At 36.1% G+C, this 15,544-nt stretch overlaps 1 protein-coding gene across 1 annotated transcript; it reads right to left on the bottom strand.

The window, feature by feature from the left end:
* Positions 1 to 2,192: 2,192 nt before the first annotated feature.
* Positions 2,193 to 15,392, bottom strand: LOC148672981 (albumin 2-like). The gene is made up of 15 exons (XM_088629091.1): positions 15,239 to 15,392; positions 14,492 to 14,546; positions 13,656 to 13,788; positions 12,781 to 12,992; positions 11,489 to 11,621; positions 11,284 to 11,381; positions 10,602 to 10,731; positions 9,477 to 9,697; positions 5,671 to 5,803; positions 5,270 to 5,367; positions 4,879 to 5,023; positions 3,892 to 4,115; positions 2,830 to 2,962; positions 2,609 to 2,662; positions 2,193 to 2,394 (listed from the first exon to the last, which is right to left on the bottom strand). Exons 1-14 carry the CDS (start codon positions 15,318 to 15,320, stop codon positions 2,618 to 2,620), a joined length of 1,842 nt encoding a protein of 613 aa, XP_088485217.1. The 5' UTR covers positions 15,321 to 15,392; the 3' UTR covers positions 2,193 to 2,394; positions 2,609 to 2,617.
* Positions 15,393 to 15,544: the final 152 nt, after the last annotated feature.

The raw sequence follows: 15,544 nt of genomic DNA, 5'->3' as shown, positions 1-15,544 counted from the left end.
CATTTTCTGTGCATTAACTTATTTTTGGTGAACGTTTTCTAAAATCTGACTGGCATACTTTTCAATAAAGTTGAGCGGTCGCTGATCTGCCTACCGATTATTACTGCAGTAAGAAATAAACACAGCTTAAACACAATCTCTCCCAATTCTGCAGTTTAGCACCACAAGTGTTAATCTAACTCATAAGAAACTGGGTGGAGAGAATGTGAGAAAGTTATGTTAAAAGAGTCAACACACGTTAGGGGTGGGGTGAGTAACTACACTACACACGCCTACATAAAAAGTACACGTTAAAAACGTGTAATGGTCGATACAGGTTTCTAGTAAAATTATGTATCATAAACAGCGGAAAGTTATGTGCTCAGGGAGGAAAATTAAATAAGTGTTTTGAACAAGGAGAAATTAAAAACATACTACATAAATGTACTTATCAGTAACATATTTTGTGATGTTGAAATATCCTCCCAACGGACGTCTATTGTAATAGCTTCACTTGTTCGTATCTGTGGCAATCACATGACATCTAATGTAGACAAGTGCAAGGTGTGAAATGCAGGTAACAGAAACGTAAATTGTAAATATGAGATGGTAAACGCCGAGTTCACCAAGCTAAGATATTTATGACAAATAACACAATGCAGAGAAAGACTTAAATTAGAACATTATGTGCAATTCTGGAGATGTAGGCTAGTGCATTTGTTAATATTGCTGCCTCACAGCCCTAGGGCCCTGGGTACTATTCCTGGGGTGCTACCTGTGTGGAGTTTGTATGTTTTCCCTGTATTTACATGGGTTTCCTCTGGGTGTCTGGGTTCCTCCCACAGTCCAAAGGGTTTTTCAAAACGTTTCCTCCTAGTCCTACTGGTAGGTTAGCTTGTCAGGACAAGCTCTGGCTCCCCCACAACCCAGTATTAGATAAAGAGGCTAAACAAAGAATCGATGTATAATTATGGATACAATGTTACCAAAACATGATGCTCTGGACTACATGTGCTCCCCCAATTGTGGCAGCTGCCTACAACCTAGAGGGAATAATTGCTGTCTGCCATCCTGGCCTGAGCCTCCTGATAAGGAGGACGTGTTGTCAACATGACCAGAAAAGTGGTGGTGAAACCATCTTTGAAGACACACCTCTCCACAAACACAGGGCATGAGAGTGAAGATCAATGGGGAACTCCAGCTGTCTGAAAAAGAGATCTGCAGCCAAGTCTCCATTCCCTCTGTCAGAACATAGTGTGCCAAAAATACTTAAAATAATCTAATGTAAACAGACTTAAGGAGCAACGACAGGCTATTTAAAAAAAAATTCCACAGTTGCAAAAATAACTGTAAAATTTGAAGTAACAGGTGTACTACATTTTTCCTGTATAATAATATAGTAGGATGCTGAACTTCACATTTGTATAAATGCTGTGATGGAACAGACTAAATGATCTAGAGCGTTAGTGGTTTTACAGAGCTCTTTACTAGTTTTGTTGCTATACAAGCCATTGGTTTCAGAAATCAAGAACTTTACAAAACACTATTCAACAAAAGTGCCAGCACTTTTTTTATGCAAGCACTGTTAGATGGAAGTAATAAAAAATATTTTAGTTTCTGAAAATATATTAGCCCAATTATAAGAGAAATAAAATACTTCTGGTGCAAGCTATTGTATTGCAGTCGTCCTTGCAGGAATCTTTGATCTAACACAGTCCAATGGATTTCAAGATTTACATTAACAAGTAGCATTTAAGTAGGATCTATACTGTAGGTGGCTACATATTTTTCACTACCAACACTCATCTTTACATATGAAATAAAGATAATGAAATCGGGTTTTATAATTTTACATTTGTTGTATTCAGCAATGAATTTATACTAGACGTTAACCCAGTTTATCAACCTTAATGTTAGAATGTTTCTGAGTTTATCTGACTTTTTGTTGAGAGCTGAACACTAAGCAGCTTCAATGGTTCTTTGTGACTAGTTGTAAAATGTGTTTTAACGCTATACAGTTTGTACCCAATTCTTTCCTATTATACATGGATTATAATGTCGTTTTGAGGCTGTTCCTGAATAAACCTGTCCCTTTCATTTTGCTCATGTGCTTCTTAAACTGTCTTCACCAATGACACTATGTCGAAAGCATAGTTTTTTTTCAGAAGACTATCACTAGTCTTTTGATATAATTAATAAAAGACAAGACAAGATTTCTAATTAGTTCAGTTTATTACTTGCTTTGATTATCAAAATGATTACCATGTAGACTCTGTAGTCTGCAGCTCAGAACGGGCCCATGGATTGAGATTACACAGTAGCATGATCGTTTTTTGCAACTCATGATCTCATGACTCGTTGAAGAAAGGTATACTGTTAGATATGGCTTCTTCTTTTTGTCTTCTCCAGTGAAACCTGAATATAAGAAACAGGGATCACAGAGCAAGGATAAAAAAGAAAAATGTAAATTTTAATAGTAAAAATAGTAAAGGCGTAATAGGAAAGGCATACAATGGCTTATTTTAGGAGGTACTCAGATGAATCAGGGGAATATCCATAAAAAATAATGTGACATTAAGCTCTGACTGCCACTTTATGTGTCTAATAATATACTGCTGAGATAACATACCTGAATATATTAGGCCTGAAGAAGGGCTTGACTCTCAGCCACTAGTTTTGGTTTCTGAAAAGGAATTTTTCCAAATAAATAGACATTAATTCAGGAGAAGTTACTTTAGAAGGAAACCATTAAGCTCTTCCGGTTGTTATTTCAATCATCCAGAAACACTACCACACAGTTAAAAGTTAATGCAGTATTAAATATAGCCAGCAAATAAAAACATACTGTACCTCTATTGCAAAGCAGGCTGCTTTGTCAGCTTCAGCACAGCACTTGTCTTTCATGTCATAGAAATGTTTAGAGATTGTTTGAAGTTGATCATTTGTTATGGTAGTTTTCATCCTCACCAGAGTGTAAAGAAGCCTGAGAAAAAATATGTTTTAAATCTATAAATCTAAAATAAGAGTTAAATGAAACAGAATCCAAGCTAACTCAGTCATTTGTAAATGAATGGTAGACAATGTTACAGTAAATGTGCCACATCACACCTAATATGGCACATATTTGGCTGATCCTTCTTCAACTTTGTTTCTATACATGGGAGATATTTTGAGCTCACATATAATACAGGATCTCCTACGAGAAACTGAAGAATGTACGATGGAACAGTGAACATGGATTTTTTACAGATGAAAGAGAAAAGCAGCCCTTGAGGGTACATACAGTTCCATGATGGAATCCCAGTACTGGTAGAGCAGAGCAACACCCATCTTACTCAGACAATACATGAGTGTGGGGTTCTAACCACTGTAAGAGCAGTGTTCTTCTGCAACATTACTGGGAAAAATCCTATTGATCCTCAACTTCAATGTTGGTGGACTGGCTTGGTCTTCCCTGTCACCTAATCTCTATCCGTATGCTTTTTGTCTGTGTGGATAACTGGAACAATGAGTATTCTTGGCTACCTACAAATTATCGGTGATTTTGAAAGCAGTATACAGTTTCTTCATAGCAGAACATACTGTATAGTACAGATTTCCCCAGACATGAATCCGAATGTGTTGTGTTGACTGTACCCTTGCCAAATGTGATTGACTACACAGTAGAGGAAGTCACACTGAACATGCTTGGAGAATGACTTTTCAATATTAAAGGATCATTTACATCCTTTAAAATGCAATCAAAATGCAATACAATACAAAAAACAACTAAAACTGCAGTTTTGAATCATCAGAACAAGCATTAGCTATATAAGCAAAACATATGAGGTCAGAGTACCTAATGGAGTGTATTATTATTGTAATTGTCTTTCCTTTTTAATGATTTTAAGTTTAATTGTCAAACAACATTACCTCTTAGCTGCACCAAATAAGTCACGTGGTTTCACGTCACACAGAGCTACCCCAATAGGGAACGAATCATCTGTAAGAGCTGGTGGCTTGAACTCTTGGTCTGGCTGGATTTTGAGGATGCAGGGTCTTCTTGCTGAGTAAGACTCCTTGCAGCATTGGTCAATGTGAGGGTTAACGGTAGCAGGATCAGTTTCAGAGCATGTCTGATCAATAACATTAGTCAGCTGTTAAGAAAGACAGGCAATACAGCATTAAAGAAAACAAATAATATGATAAGTCTGTAATTCTAAAATAAACACCAGGATCTGAGATGGAAACTCATGGTTAAGGCAGGCTTTACATGTTGTCAAAATGAATAGATGTTATGTACAAATATGTATAAAGAACTTCATAAATGCAACCTTTGAATGCCATAATCATATTCTACTGTATATTTGCAGAATTCAACTTCAGTTGGTCTTTACATCATGAGACAATCTACACTCACTTCTAAACTGTCTAATTTCAGCACAGGAACGCATGGCAGAATATACACATTTGAGTCAACAAAGGTGTTATTTCACTTAATAAAAAATAAATATATAATGGTATTAGACCTGTGTTTTCCTGATAAAATACATTTTTATGCTGAAGCACTGACAGTTTAATAAATTATAATGAAGAGTGCGTTGGCAGTTGAGAGTGTCCAACTTGCAACTTGCATTTTAACCATTGAAAGTAAGTAACTTGAAAGTAAGTAATAGTAAGAAAGTAATTAAAGTAATAGTAAAGTACAGCAGCTGTGCATTCTGAATGCCCAAAATACTAGATATAAATACTAATCAACTTTGCTTTTATACTGTATGTGATTTAAATGTTGCAGAATCTGCTTTCCATTAGGCATGCAATATGCTGTACACAAATCTCATCATATAGTGTAGACAACATTATACTATTAATATTAAATTATAATATTAATACTATTAATGAAAGAAAAAAAATACTCACTCTTTCCTCAGCACAAGGCATCAAGGTGTGATCTAGATCTTTACTTTTACAGCAGAAGTCAATGACATCACCAATTGTATGTGCCACAACATTTAGTCCTTCAAATGGAGCCTGGGGCATTATTTTTGTATATTGAACAAGCATTCTAAAAATGCAAAAAAAAAAACATTTTAACTATAATTCTATATACAAAATATACTAAGATTACAAATTATTTAATATAAATTTCAAGAACATAAATGTAAGCATATGTGTTTTTTGCACAATTTGTAAAGGCACTTGCAGTACAGTTTTGAATTTAAGACAACTATGAAACAACTTTAAAAAGGTAATAAGTGAAAATGAGCTCTAAAAGTATGAATGTATGTAGTCATAAAATAATATTCCTTACAATTTTTCAAAAGCGTCTTCTCCTTTTTGCTTTTCAATTTCACACATGCCTTTAAAGTGCTGTAGATTTTCATGAATAGCCTTTGCAAGATCTGCATCCTGTAAAGTGAAAATAAAAAGGAGCATGGAAGTAAATAATAGCATGATTATTTTCTGAAACAATTTTGCTTCTTAACATGTAATACTGAATTTAAAAGTTACATACTTCAGTTTTATTTAATGTACAATTTAACAGTTTGTGATACTCATTTATAGATATATTAATTATAAAATAAAGTTATTTATAAACTGTTAACAGATTAGCTTTCTTCCGTGTATTATTGAAATATTCCTGTCTCTAACAGTGTTGTAAGACTTAATTCACAGTGTTCAAATGCTTATGTTTGTATTGCTCTAACATACAGCTGATCCATAGCAGGCTGGAGGATCATCAGTCTCACAACATTTTTTCAAAATTTCTTCATAGGCTTTGCCTATCCTCAAGATCATCTGGATTGACAGCTCTTGATGCCTTCTTGAATATTCATAAATAAATCTGAAATCAAAAAAGAAAATAGTAATACAGATGGTACTTTATTATAATTTTTCCTCTTAAAGATGTAGTGCGAAGAAAGTTCTGTTCAAGGATACAGTCTGATATACTGTAGTCCTATTTAAAAAGGTCTTCTTTAAAAAAGCCAGTAGATGTCAATTTTAAAATGAAATGAATAAAAGGGAATTTTATAAATCTAGAAACATGGCCAGGTATGATTTAATGATTTATGAAAGTAATATAAATCTATCATGCTGTCTAAAAAAGATATAGTTGGTCACTTGACCTTTGTGGGTTAAATGCAATCTAGAAAACTGTAACTATGACTAAAAAAACAATTAATAGGTGTATTCCATGCTGATAAGATAAGAGAGAAAACAACATTTAATCTGTGAAGCCTTCTTCAGGTGAGAGGGTGAAGAGACAGAATGCTGGTTTAGTGAGAGAGGGGGGCAAATTGCCCAGGGAGGAAGAGAAGGAATGACGAAAAGATCTAGAAAAAGATTTAAAGGAAGGCATAGTGGGTCGCAGCAGAAGTAGGTTGAAGTAGTTCAGGTGGGTAGCTGCGTCAGCATGCGTAGGCTGCAAAGGAACAAGTAATAGGTTTATTCCATGCTGAAAAGAGAGAAAACACAACATTTCGGCTATGAAGCCTTCTTCCTCACACCTGAAGAAGGCTTCACAGCCGAAACTCTGTGACAAAAAAAGATAACAGAATTGTGCACACATAAGCTATAATGCGTTTCCATAGCTAATAGAAAAAAGAAACACAACATTTTCTTGAAAGAGAATACTATAGTTATGGCTTATGTACTTTCACAAAATGTTGTCAATTTGTTCTAAGCTTTCTGACCAGCAATACAGCTTGTGCAGTGAAGCATTGCAACTTGCCCATCACAATAAAGCTCGCTAGGTGCACTTTTAACCAACGAGGTCCGGGTGGAACAATGCCCGATCAGGTCACCTTTAAAAAGGCCTTAATTCAAAGCTTAGGTCACTGCAGGAAAAAGGCCACACTTAGACAGTTATCTGTGCATTCCATAATGCCTCAAATGTCACCAAAAGCAAGGGAGAGGGCCATTGGCATGTTGCAGGCAGGCATGTCATGTGCCAGCACTGCCAGACCTATGGAGTAAGCCACTCCACTGTGTCCCGACTGAAGAGAAGGTTTCAGCAGACGGGCAGGACAGATGACTGTCCAAGATCCGGGCACCCTCAAGTGACCACACCAGAGCAGGAGAGACACATCAGACTGGTCCATCTGAGAAATCGTTTCAGTTACTTGTACCGCTACTGAAACTGCCAGCGAACACAATGCCCGCATCAGTGACAGGAAAGTGAGGCTCTATGCTGCTGGCTTTAGAGCAAGGTGACCTGTCAGAGGTCCTCTGCTCACATCTCCTAGATGACAGCCACCTGGCTTGGGCCAGACAGAGGCTCCGATGGACTCGTTAGCAGTGGCATCAGGTCCTCTTCACGAAAGAGTCACTCTTCAGCCTGTTCGCTGCAGACGGGAGGGCCAGAGTGTGGAGGAGGAGGTGATGCGTTTCTTTTTTCCATCAGTATATACTGTATGAAGGTTTTGTGTTGATTTATTATCTTCCTACTCTCAACCTTCATTAGTCTGACTCTAGTCTCCTCTTTGCCCCCCAAACTCATCTACATACTAAGGGCTTTCTCCTGTTATGCCCCAGAACTGTGGAAACCTAGCGCCACTGACATCAGACAGTCAGTCCTTTCCCTGGGCACTTTTAAAAATCAGACTTAAAACCTTCTTTACAAAAAAATGGTTTCTGGGAAAATTGGCTCTGGTGTGCGGGTGTGTGTTTGTGTCTTGGTGTGTCCTGTGATGGACTGGCGCAACATGTGATGTGTCCTGCTTTCTGCCCCTTGCTTGCTGGGTTAGGTTCTGGTATCCCCTGTAACACCATGCTGGATGATGTGGTTAGGAAATGGATGGTTATAGTTGGATATTTACTTTCTATCTCGATAATTAATACTTTAACTTACAAAACAACATTTACCGGAGCACCCAAAGGAAACCCACACGAACACAGGAAGAGCGTACACACTCCAAGCAGATAGCACCCCAGGTCAGTTAATCGAACCCAGGGCCCCAGTGCTGCAAGACAGCAATGTTAACCACTGCACCACCATGCCACCCACTGCTGGACTATACCCTCCGAAATAAGCATGTGGGGGAGTGTTGTTTTTCTCAGCAAAAAACAACATGGTACACAACAGCTTTATGTATTGAAGCAAGTAAAGGTTTATTCCATGCTGAAAAGAGAAGAAAAGAAACACAACATTTCGGCTGTGGAACCTTCTTTGGGCATCAAGAAGGGTGACACTCGAAGAAGGCTCCACAGCCAAAACGTTGTGTTTCTTTTCTTCTCTTTTGGACTTTTGGATTTCCCCCTGGACACCCTTGGACTTGTCTCCCGTGGCTATGCCCCCCGAGCACATGTTCACTGTCGTCACGCCCCCCTGTTTGTTAACCTGCCCTGATCCTCGTCTCTTCCCCATTGTTCTACTCCGCTCACTTCCGAATTATACCGTCTGCATAGGGTCCTGTACTACACAACGTTACAGACGCGGCTACCTACAGTACTTGAACTACTTCAGCTGTATGTATTACCCACTTTGGAAGAAGCATATCTAATTCAGTTGCTGTGATAACACATTTTAATAAATGAACAAATTCATTTAATAAATAAATAAATAAATAAATAAATAAATAAATAAATAAATAAATAAAGAGACATTGATGGTTTTGATATTTAATGAGACAATATGTTCCTATTGATATTTAATACTGACCTAATTGTATACTGCTGAAGAAAGATGTGAAGACGGGGGTTTGAATTTAATCCTTTCTGTAGGGGGTTTAGACTTCCAAGTCACAAGCTGGGGTTTATGGCAGGAAAGGGGGTTAACTGATAAGGATTGCAGATGCAAGCTAGGAACCCCCCTGGGTGTAATCTTAAACTGACCATTTGTCCAGAACATCGTAAACTGGCCAAATACCATGAACCCCCCTCTTTACTATCAGACCGAGTGACGTCAGAAACGGAGAAGAAAACACTATATAACCCAAAAGTTTGTAACAGTACGGCGAACAATACTTCGGTTTTTGTTTCTTGCGGGAAACAAGACTTCGGCTTTATTGTTCCTTGCATGCAATAAACTCATCTGTTTTACTTCATCTCGGGATCAAGAACCTTATTTCTTCTGTTACAACACTGCCAAATTAAACATGATTTCTGGATGTTAAAGATTTGGTACGACTCATACATATAGTCCAAATGAGATTAGAGTGTTTTTTTCCCAATTTTTGAATGTGTTCCTCTTGAGATGCAATTGAATGTATTTAATTTCCACAGCATAATGAATACAGTTGCAAAAATGCAGCTCAAATCTTCAAACTCTAAGAATAAACAATTCTGGTCATGAGGACATGTGTCTCAGGATGTCAGGATCTAGATATCAAAAAGATTATTACAAATATCTAGCTATGATTTATATAAATTAGGAAAAATAAAGTAACCCCCAAAGTAATTGTGATTCAAATCGCAAAACTGAAAAAACCCTCCATTATGAACATGCAGAAAATTATTTAAGCATTTTTTCACACCTTTCTCCATTAATTCTTTAATTCTTCACTGAAATCTCTTACCTTCCTAGGAATGTGTCATGGTCAGCTTTGTACTTTTGACAGACATCTTTATCCTTGATGAAACTTTCAACTTTAGCAGACAGGTCTTTAGGTTTGTCATCTGCCTTCATTCTCTCAATACATGCTCCACGATCTATGACAGAGGCCTTACAACACTCGGCCAGATGCTTAGTTCTAGTCAGGGTGTCATCTCTGGAGCAAACAGCATCTACTAATTCTTTCTAAAGAAAGGAAAGACAAAGCAATTAAAGGATAACGGCTACACTTTTCAACACCTTTCAATTTCCTGGCTTCAGCACAGGTTATTTGAGAAAGTAGAGAAGAAACAGCTGGTGGTTCAACAATAAACAATAGATAGAGGAGTTTATTTGTCATATGTACATGTACAATGGAATTCTTATTCATGCCATTCTCTCAGGACATGTACAGCACAACAGACAACACCACACACTGTAGACAGCACATTACAAAACAGTAAGTAATAAATAAAGCCAGTATGTACAGACAATAAACAAACAGTATAAATGAATACAAATACAAACAATAAATAGCAACAGAACAATGGAATAACAATAGGAAACCAACAACAATGGAATAAGGAAAGCCCTTAATTTTAAAATGCTCCAAAAGACAAAAAACATAAGACATAAATTAGCAAGCCAATTTTAATTGGACGATAAAGATGCTTTTTCATTAAGACCTTCATGCTTAATGTTTTTCAAACCTAACATCAAATATGTTGAGATTGGGAAGCCAATTTAATTATAGGAAAGAGCTTTTCCATCAAGTAAATATATGCAAATACATTTAGAAAAGTATTTACTTTCAGTTTACTCAATATTTTCATTCTCTAAAAACAGTTTAAATAAATTAGACAAATTAAGACTAATTAACCCATACCATCGTTTTTAAGGTAACACAAACAAGTAAAAGGGAAAACCCAGGAAAAAATATGTTTATGTGTGACAGCAGTGTGGCTCTGAAAAAGAAACATAACTGTTATTTGCTGAGACTGCACTCAAGTTGTTTTGAGTGTAACCTGAGCAGAAGGTTCATTATTAGTATCATTTTATATTTCAGTGAACTTTGCCTTGTATAAATAAAAATGTGAAAAGATCCACCTACCCTTTGTTTCATACATTGGATCATATCTCCACTGCAACAGGTGGCTGTCATAGCTGCAATTCTGTCAGTCATGTCTACAACTTCTTCAAAGGTTGCTTGTGGTAGTTTTTGACTGTACTGAACTAGTTTCCTGAAATATGAAGTGAAATAATAAGAAATAAATACGTGGGTTATAATAACATTGTAATAGATTTGGTTCATGACATTACATTGCACAATTTAAAAAAACTGAAAGTCTGGCTATATTGGTACTGTAATTGTGATTAAAATAATCGGCTGCAACATGGAAGACTTGATGATGTTATTTCTTTAGTACTACTGTCATCTGTAAACTTTAATTTAACTGTGTAAATCTGTACATTTTTAAGGTATTTAGACACACAGATTGGCCTAGCACAGATTAGCATTTCAATTATATATCACAATAAACTATTTCTATTTTTGAAAACGTTTCTATGTAAATAAATTTAAGTTAAAAAAATCGTGTTCTTGGGAGATGTAATAGATTATTAAAACTATATACTGTAGCTATAAACTGTCGAAAATAAAAATGAAGCAAATCTCATACTAAACTATGCCCAATTCCTATTGAGCAGAAATGAAAGCCAAAGCTAAATTGACATACTGTATCATGTCAATGCTGATCACTAGATCTAAGATCACTAATATCACAAAATCTTACTTGGCTTTCAAAATCCGCAGTCCATACTTCTGATAAATCACGCAAATAGATTTCAGCTCTGTGATTCGGTCTTCAATAACACGTTGAAGTGCAGCTTTCTATGAATTGAATGAAAAACAAAGAAATGGAGCATTGAAGGTCTGTGAAAAGAATGTACTTTTCTGCAGTATATAACGTGAAAAGAAACCCTAACGGTTTAACTTACTTTTGCGTCAAGACAGTGCTGAGCGTCTGCCGCTTTACAGCATTCTGTCAAGGTCTTCTCATACCCGTCAGCAATCCCCAGTATGACCTGTGGCTGCAGCAGAACGTTTCGCTTCGAGAAGCGAAAAATGAAGCTACAAAAGAAAAAGGACTGATACGTTTATGGAGTTATTGTGAATTATTACCGCACTATTGTTGCCATTATTTTACTCCAAGTAAAATAAAAAATAATGTTGAAGAGAGCTTATTTATATAGGACAGAAATTATGTGATTAGCTCAATTTCACTTGACTTGTTGTGACCTTATTCACACGCCTCGCACATGTGCTTTGTAAAGGGAAAGTAATGAGAAACATTTCTTCGATAGAACTACCTCTGTTGAAGTCACACTGTGATTTCAGTGATTGACATTTGACATATGTATTTTTACATATTATCAGGCAAGAATTTCTGATACAAAAATATTGAATAAATATATTTTCCTCTCTTTCAGCTGGGCTGAAAGCAACATACTGAATGTAATCTTTCTTTTTTATACCATTTGTATTGAATGCCTGTAACAGCTTTCAAATATTTATGTGCTTATAATTTACTAAATGTTAGATTGTACATACAGTAACTCTTTCAGTGGTCACTTTCCAAATAGACAAATCAACAGAAATTACATTTAAAAAACATCAAAAACCACTTGTAACAGGTTTGAGTTGAGGCTGTGTATTTGGAGTTTGGAGTCTCTAAAGCATATCTATTTTGGCCATAAATAACAAATGAATGTTAAAAGACAATTTGGGTCTCTCAAGTGGCTTATCTGTTAAACACCCTTGTTCTGAGAGCAAGTAGAGGTCTCTCACTCCAGGGCATTAGTTGACTGTAAGTCTGTCACCATCTCAAGTGGTGATACACAATTGACTCAGCACCTCCCAATTCTAGGAGGGTATTAGTAGACCAGTGCTCTCTCAAATCTGGCAAAATGATGACTTCCGTGGCTTCCCTGACACCTCAGTGGAATTAAATCAAAAACATTTCAATCAGTGGGCACTTTAGAAAAGACTACCTGCCTTTTCACGTTATCCCAGTGCACTATGGGAGTCTTGTGGTCATTGTCATTCCTTTATATATATTTTTTTTAAACTATGTCTCATCTGAAGTGTAGGTCTTTTGTAGTGCACAGCCCCTTTTCTCTTATTTGCACTTATTTCGGTAATTGAAATAAATGTTGTTCTATTTATACAAGTTTAGCATTTTAATGGGTTATACCTTAATTCAACATAAGGTACAAAAAACCACACTTACTGTCCCATGTATCCAATGTGGTCTTTTTCAAACTCTTCACATTTCTCACTTGCTGGTAGGTGGGGCATTAAAGACAGGTCGCGGGGAATTTTCTTTTTGTGCTCTATGAAACATTTGGTTCTCTCTTCTCCCTGCTTGGCGCAGCAGTCGGCAAGCTCGTTTTTAGTAACAACCTCCTGCGATGAGCAGACCACACCTTGGAAAAGTTCTTTCTGTGAAATACAATACAGATCATTTAGAAAAAAAACATTCTACAACAAATATGCAGTAATCTCCAAATTTATTTATAGCCACAACAGACCACAACTAAAAGTTTTTCAGTATGAAAATTTAAGTGCACGTTCCTCTATTTTTGAGCAAACCTATGGTTCTGCTGGCCTTGTTGAGTAATGTGAGGGAGAATTAAACCACTCCTTTATGCATTTTTGAATCTATTCAAAATCCTACAGGTGCAATCTGCCCTTGTGATCTGCTTCCATCACCTCACGCCATGAATGTTCTGCTACAGTTTGTCATTGATTTAGACATTTAAAACCCCTTGTAAAACCCTTTACAGAATGTCCCGGTTTTTGGCAAACATATCCTGATAAACTTCTTAGTGTGGGTCTGTTCCTCATTTCTACATAAAACTCCAGGACTAGGTGCAAACCAACCCTTTAAATGGGACTAAAGTGATAAAAGGGTCAGTATTCAAACATATTTCTATTTTGCAAACTATTTCTTAGCTAAGACTACCTTTAGAATTTCTGTAAAAGTTGACGACTTGGTCAAATACAGTAGTGTCCTTCACCTACTACCATTTCCCAAACAATTGTATGGCCAGACTAGATGGTATGGCTTCAATGCACATCTTCACAGTGGTTGATTATGCTTACCTCGTCTTTCAAGCAGTCAGCACTTGGGGAATCACCGCAACAGCCCTGTGCTGCAGCTGTGCTCTGTCGGATCAGTGGAACAAGCTCTTCAAACGTACTCTTGGGCAGGTTCTGAGCCAGACCAACAAGTACACTGGAAGGAAGACCAAGTGAAATCCGTGAAATAATAATTAGTTCTAACACATTATTACACTCACTTGCATTGTTGCAAGATATTCCCAATTGATTTTGATTTTGCAGTATGGGCCCAGTCCTCTTCGTTAGTGGAGAAGAAAAAATGACCTTGAGTACTTCAGCATTTTTTGTAATTTACCATAAGGATGCACTCTGAACAGATTAAATCTAGGGCTGGGTAACCAAGGTGAGGTGAATGACCACATTCTTATTATTAAACCCACTAGTTGAGCAATAGCTGATCTTTATTTTAGGAGATAATCATATTTCACTAATATCAGTTAGAAATTCCTAAGCTGTTTGCTTTTGTTAATTAAAAGACATAGTACTGTTAAGACAGAAAACCCATAATAAAGATCCTTTGTAATCTAGAAAAAATATAACCTTGACAACAGTACTCAAACAGTAAAATTAAAAATGCTTAAAATCTACCCTCGAGTAATCAAATTACAAAAACAACGGGATTTATCACAGGTGGTAAAGCAGGCTAGCATTGTTTTGATATGTATTTTTTGTAATCTGTACTTATAAAATAAATCTTTATACAGTAAGTACAGATTTACTTAGATTTAGGGAAACATGTTCACTGATATTGAAGTCATTAAGCAATCACATCAATAATTTTCTGTATAGGTAGATATTCCGATTTGGATAATACTCACATGGCTTTGAATCCTTCTTCTTTTAAAGCAGTATAATACTGACAAATCGTGTTTGCTATGAAAAAGGGGGAAAGCAGATTGCAAACAAGTACAAAATCAAGACGTGAAAATCGAGGTCTCTTTACAAGGGCTGTATTCCTAATTAAGAAAAGGCAGTAAAGCGAAAAACTCATGCTTACAGACTAGAAAGAAAAAACAATTTAGACTCTAATATTTGACTCTAATGAAAACAACAGGACTTTTTCTTCAAACAAACAAACGTTGTGCAAAATTAACACTCTATTGAAGGCTACATAGATGCTGCCCCTAATATGGTAAAATATTTTCCAGAAGGATTGTATTTTTACACAGAAACAGAACAATATAGACTTTTCAGTTGTATGTCAGGAAAAAGGTAAGCAATAGATGCAGGAGCAAGGTTATTAGATAAAGAATGTTTTACTATTGTAGAATAAATTAACAAATCATGTGTCAAACAAACACCCCCTATGCTTTCTGCTATAATATGACACAGTACAGTTATTTACACATATAGATTGATGGATAGATACAAATAAATGATTTTAGGCATTATGTTTATTGTTAAATTTATTGATAGATATATCCTGTACTTTTAGAATTACACTTTTGGAATCAATTTAAGAATTTATTCAATCTGAAACAAAATATTTTCTATTCACAGAGCACATTTATGTGTTATGTTTGCCCTTTAATGCAGCATGCAACATCATGCTTTGTTTTTCATACCTTCTCTTTTTTGTCTCCTCAGATCCAAACACTGAGCAAAGGATATCAGAATTACAAGCGAAATTAAAGTCACCCACTTCATTTTTAAAAAGCTGATTGTCCCACTATGAAATTGATGGGTGGACTCACCAAAAACAAAACATGCTCTTATATAGTTATTCAGACTGAAGAAATAAATAATTAATCTGTGCTGCAAGTTTTGTTTTTTCCAAACATTATCTTGTTGGAATTTGGAATGGGCAACAATGCCTAACAATAATTAATATGTTTCACAAGACCAGACTGAGGATGTGCTCTTGCCCTCAC

The sequence above is a fragment of the Lepisosteus platostomus genome, chromosome 4 (genome assembly GCF_059453375.1).
Source record: "Lepisosteus platostomus isolate fLepPlt1 chromosome 4, fLepPlt1.hap1, whole genome shotgun sequence".
NCBI classification, from domain to species: Eukaryota; Metazoa; Chordata; class Actinopteri; order Semionotiformes; family Lepisosteidae; genus Lepisosteus; species Lepisosteus platostomus.
The sequence above is the reverse complement of the archived record's forward strand: the minus strand, read 5'-3'. Positions and strand labels throughout refer to the sequence as shown.

Bases quoted from the DNA above. Each gene is read 5' to 3' on its own strand.
- LOC148672981 (XM_088629091.1), bottom strand. From the start codon at position 15,320: ATGAAGTGGGTGACTTTAATTTCGCTTGTAATTCTGATATCCTTTGCT. The intron at 13,789-14,491 runs GTGAGTATTATC...TCTTCCTTCCAG, and splicing joins GAAGAAGGATTCAAAGCCAT to TGTACTTGTTGGTCTGGCTC. The intron at 5,804-9,476 runs GTAAGAGATTTC...TTTTGATTTCAG, and splicing joins CATGACACATTCCTAGGAAG to ATTTATTTATGAATATTCAA.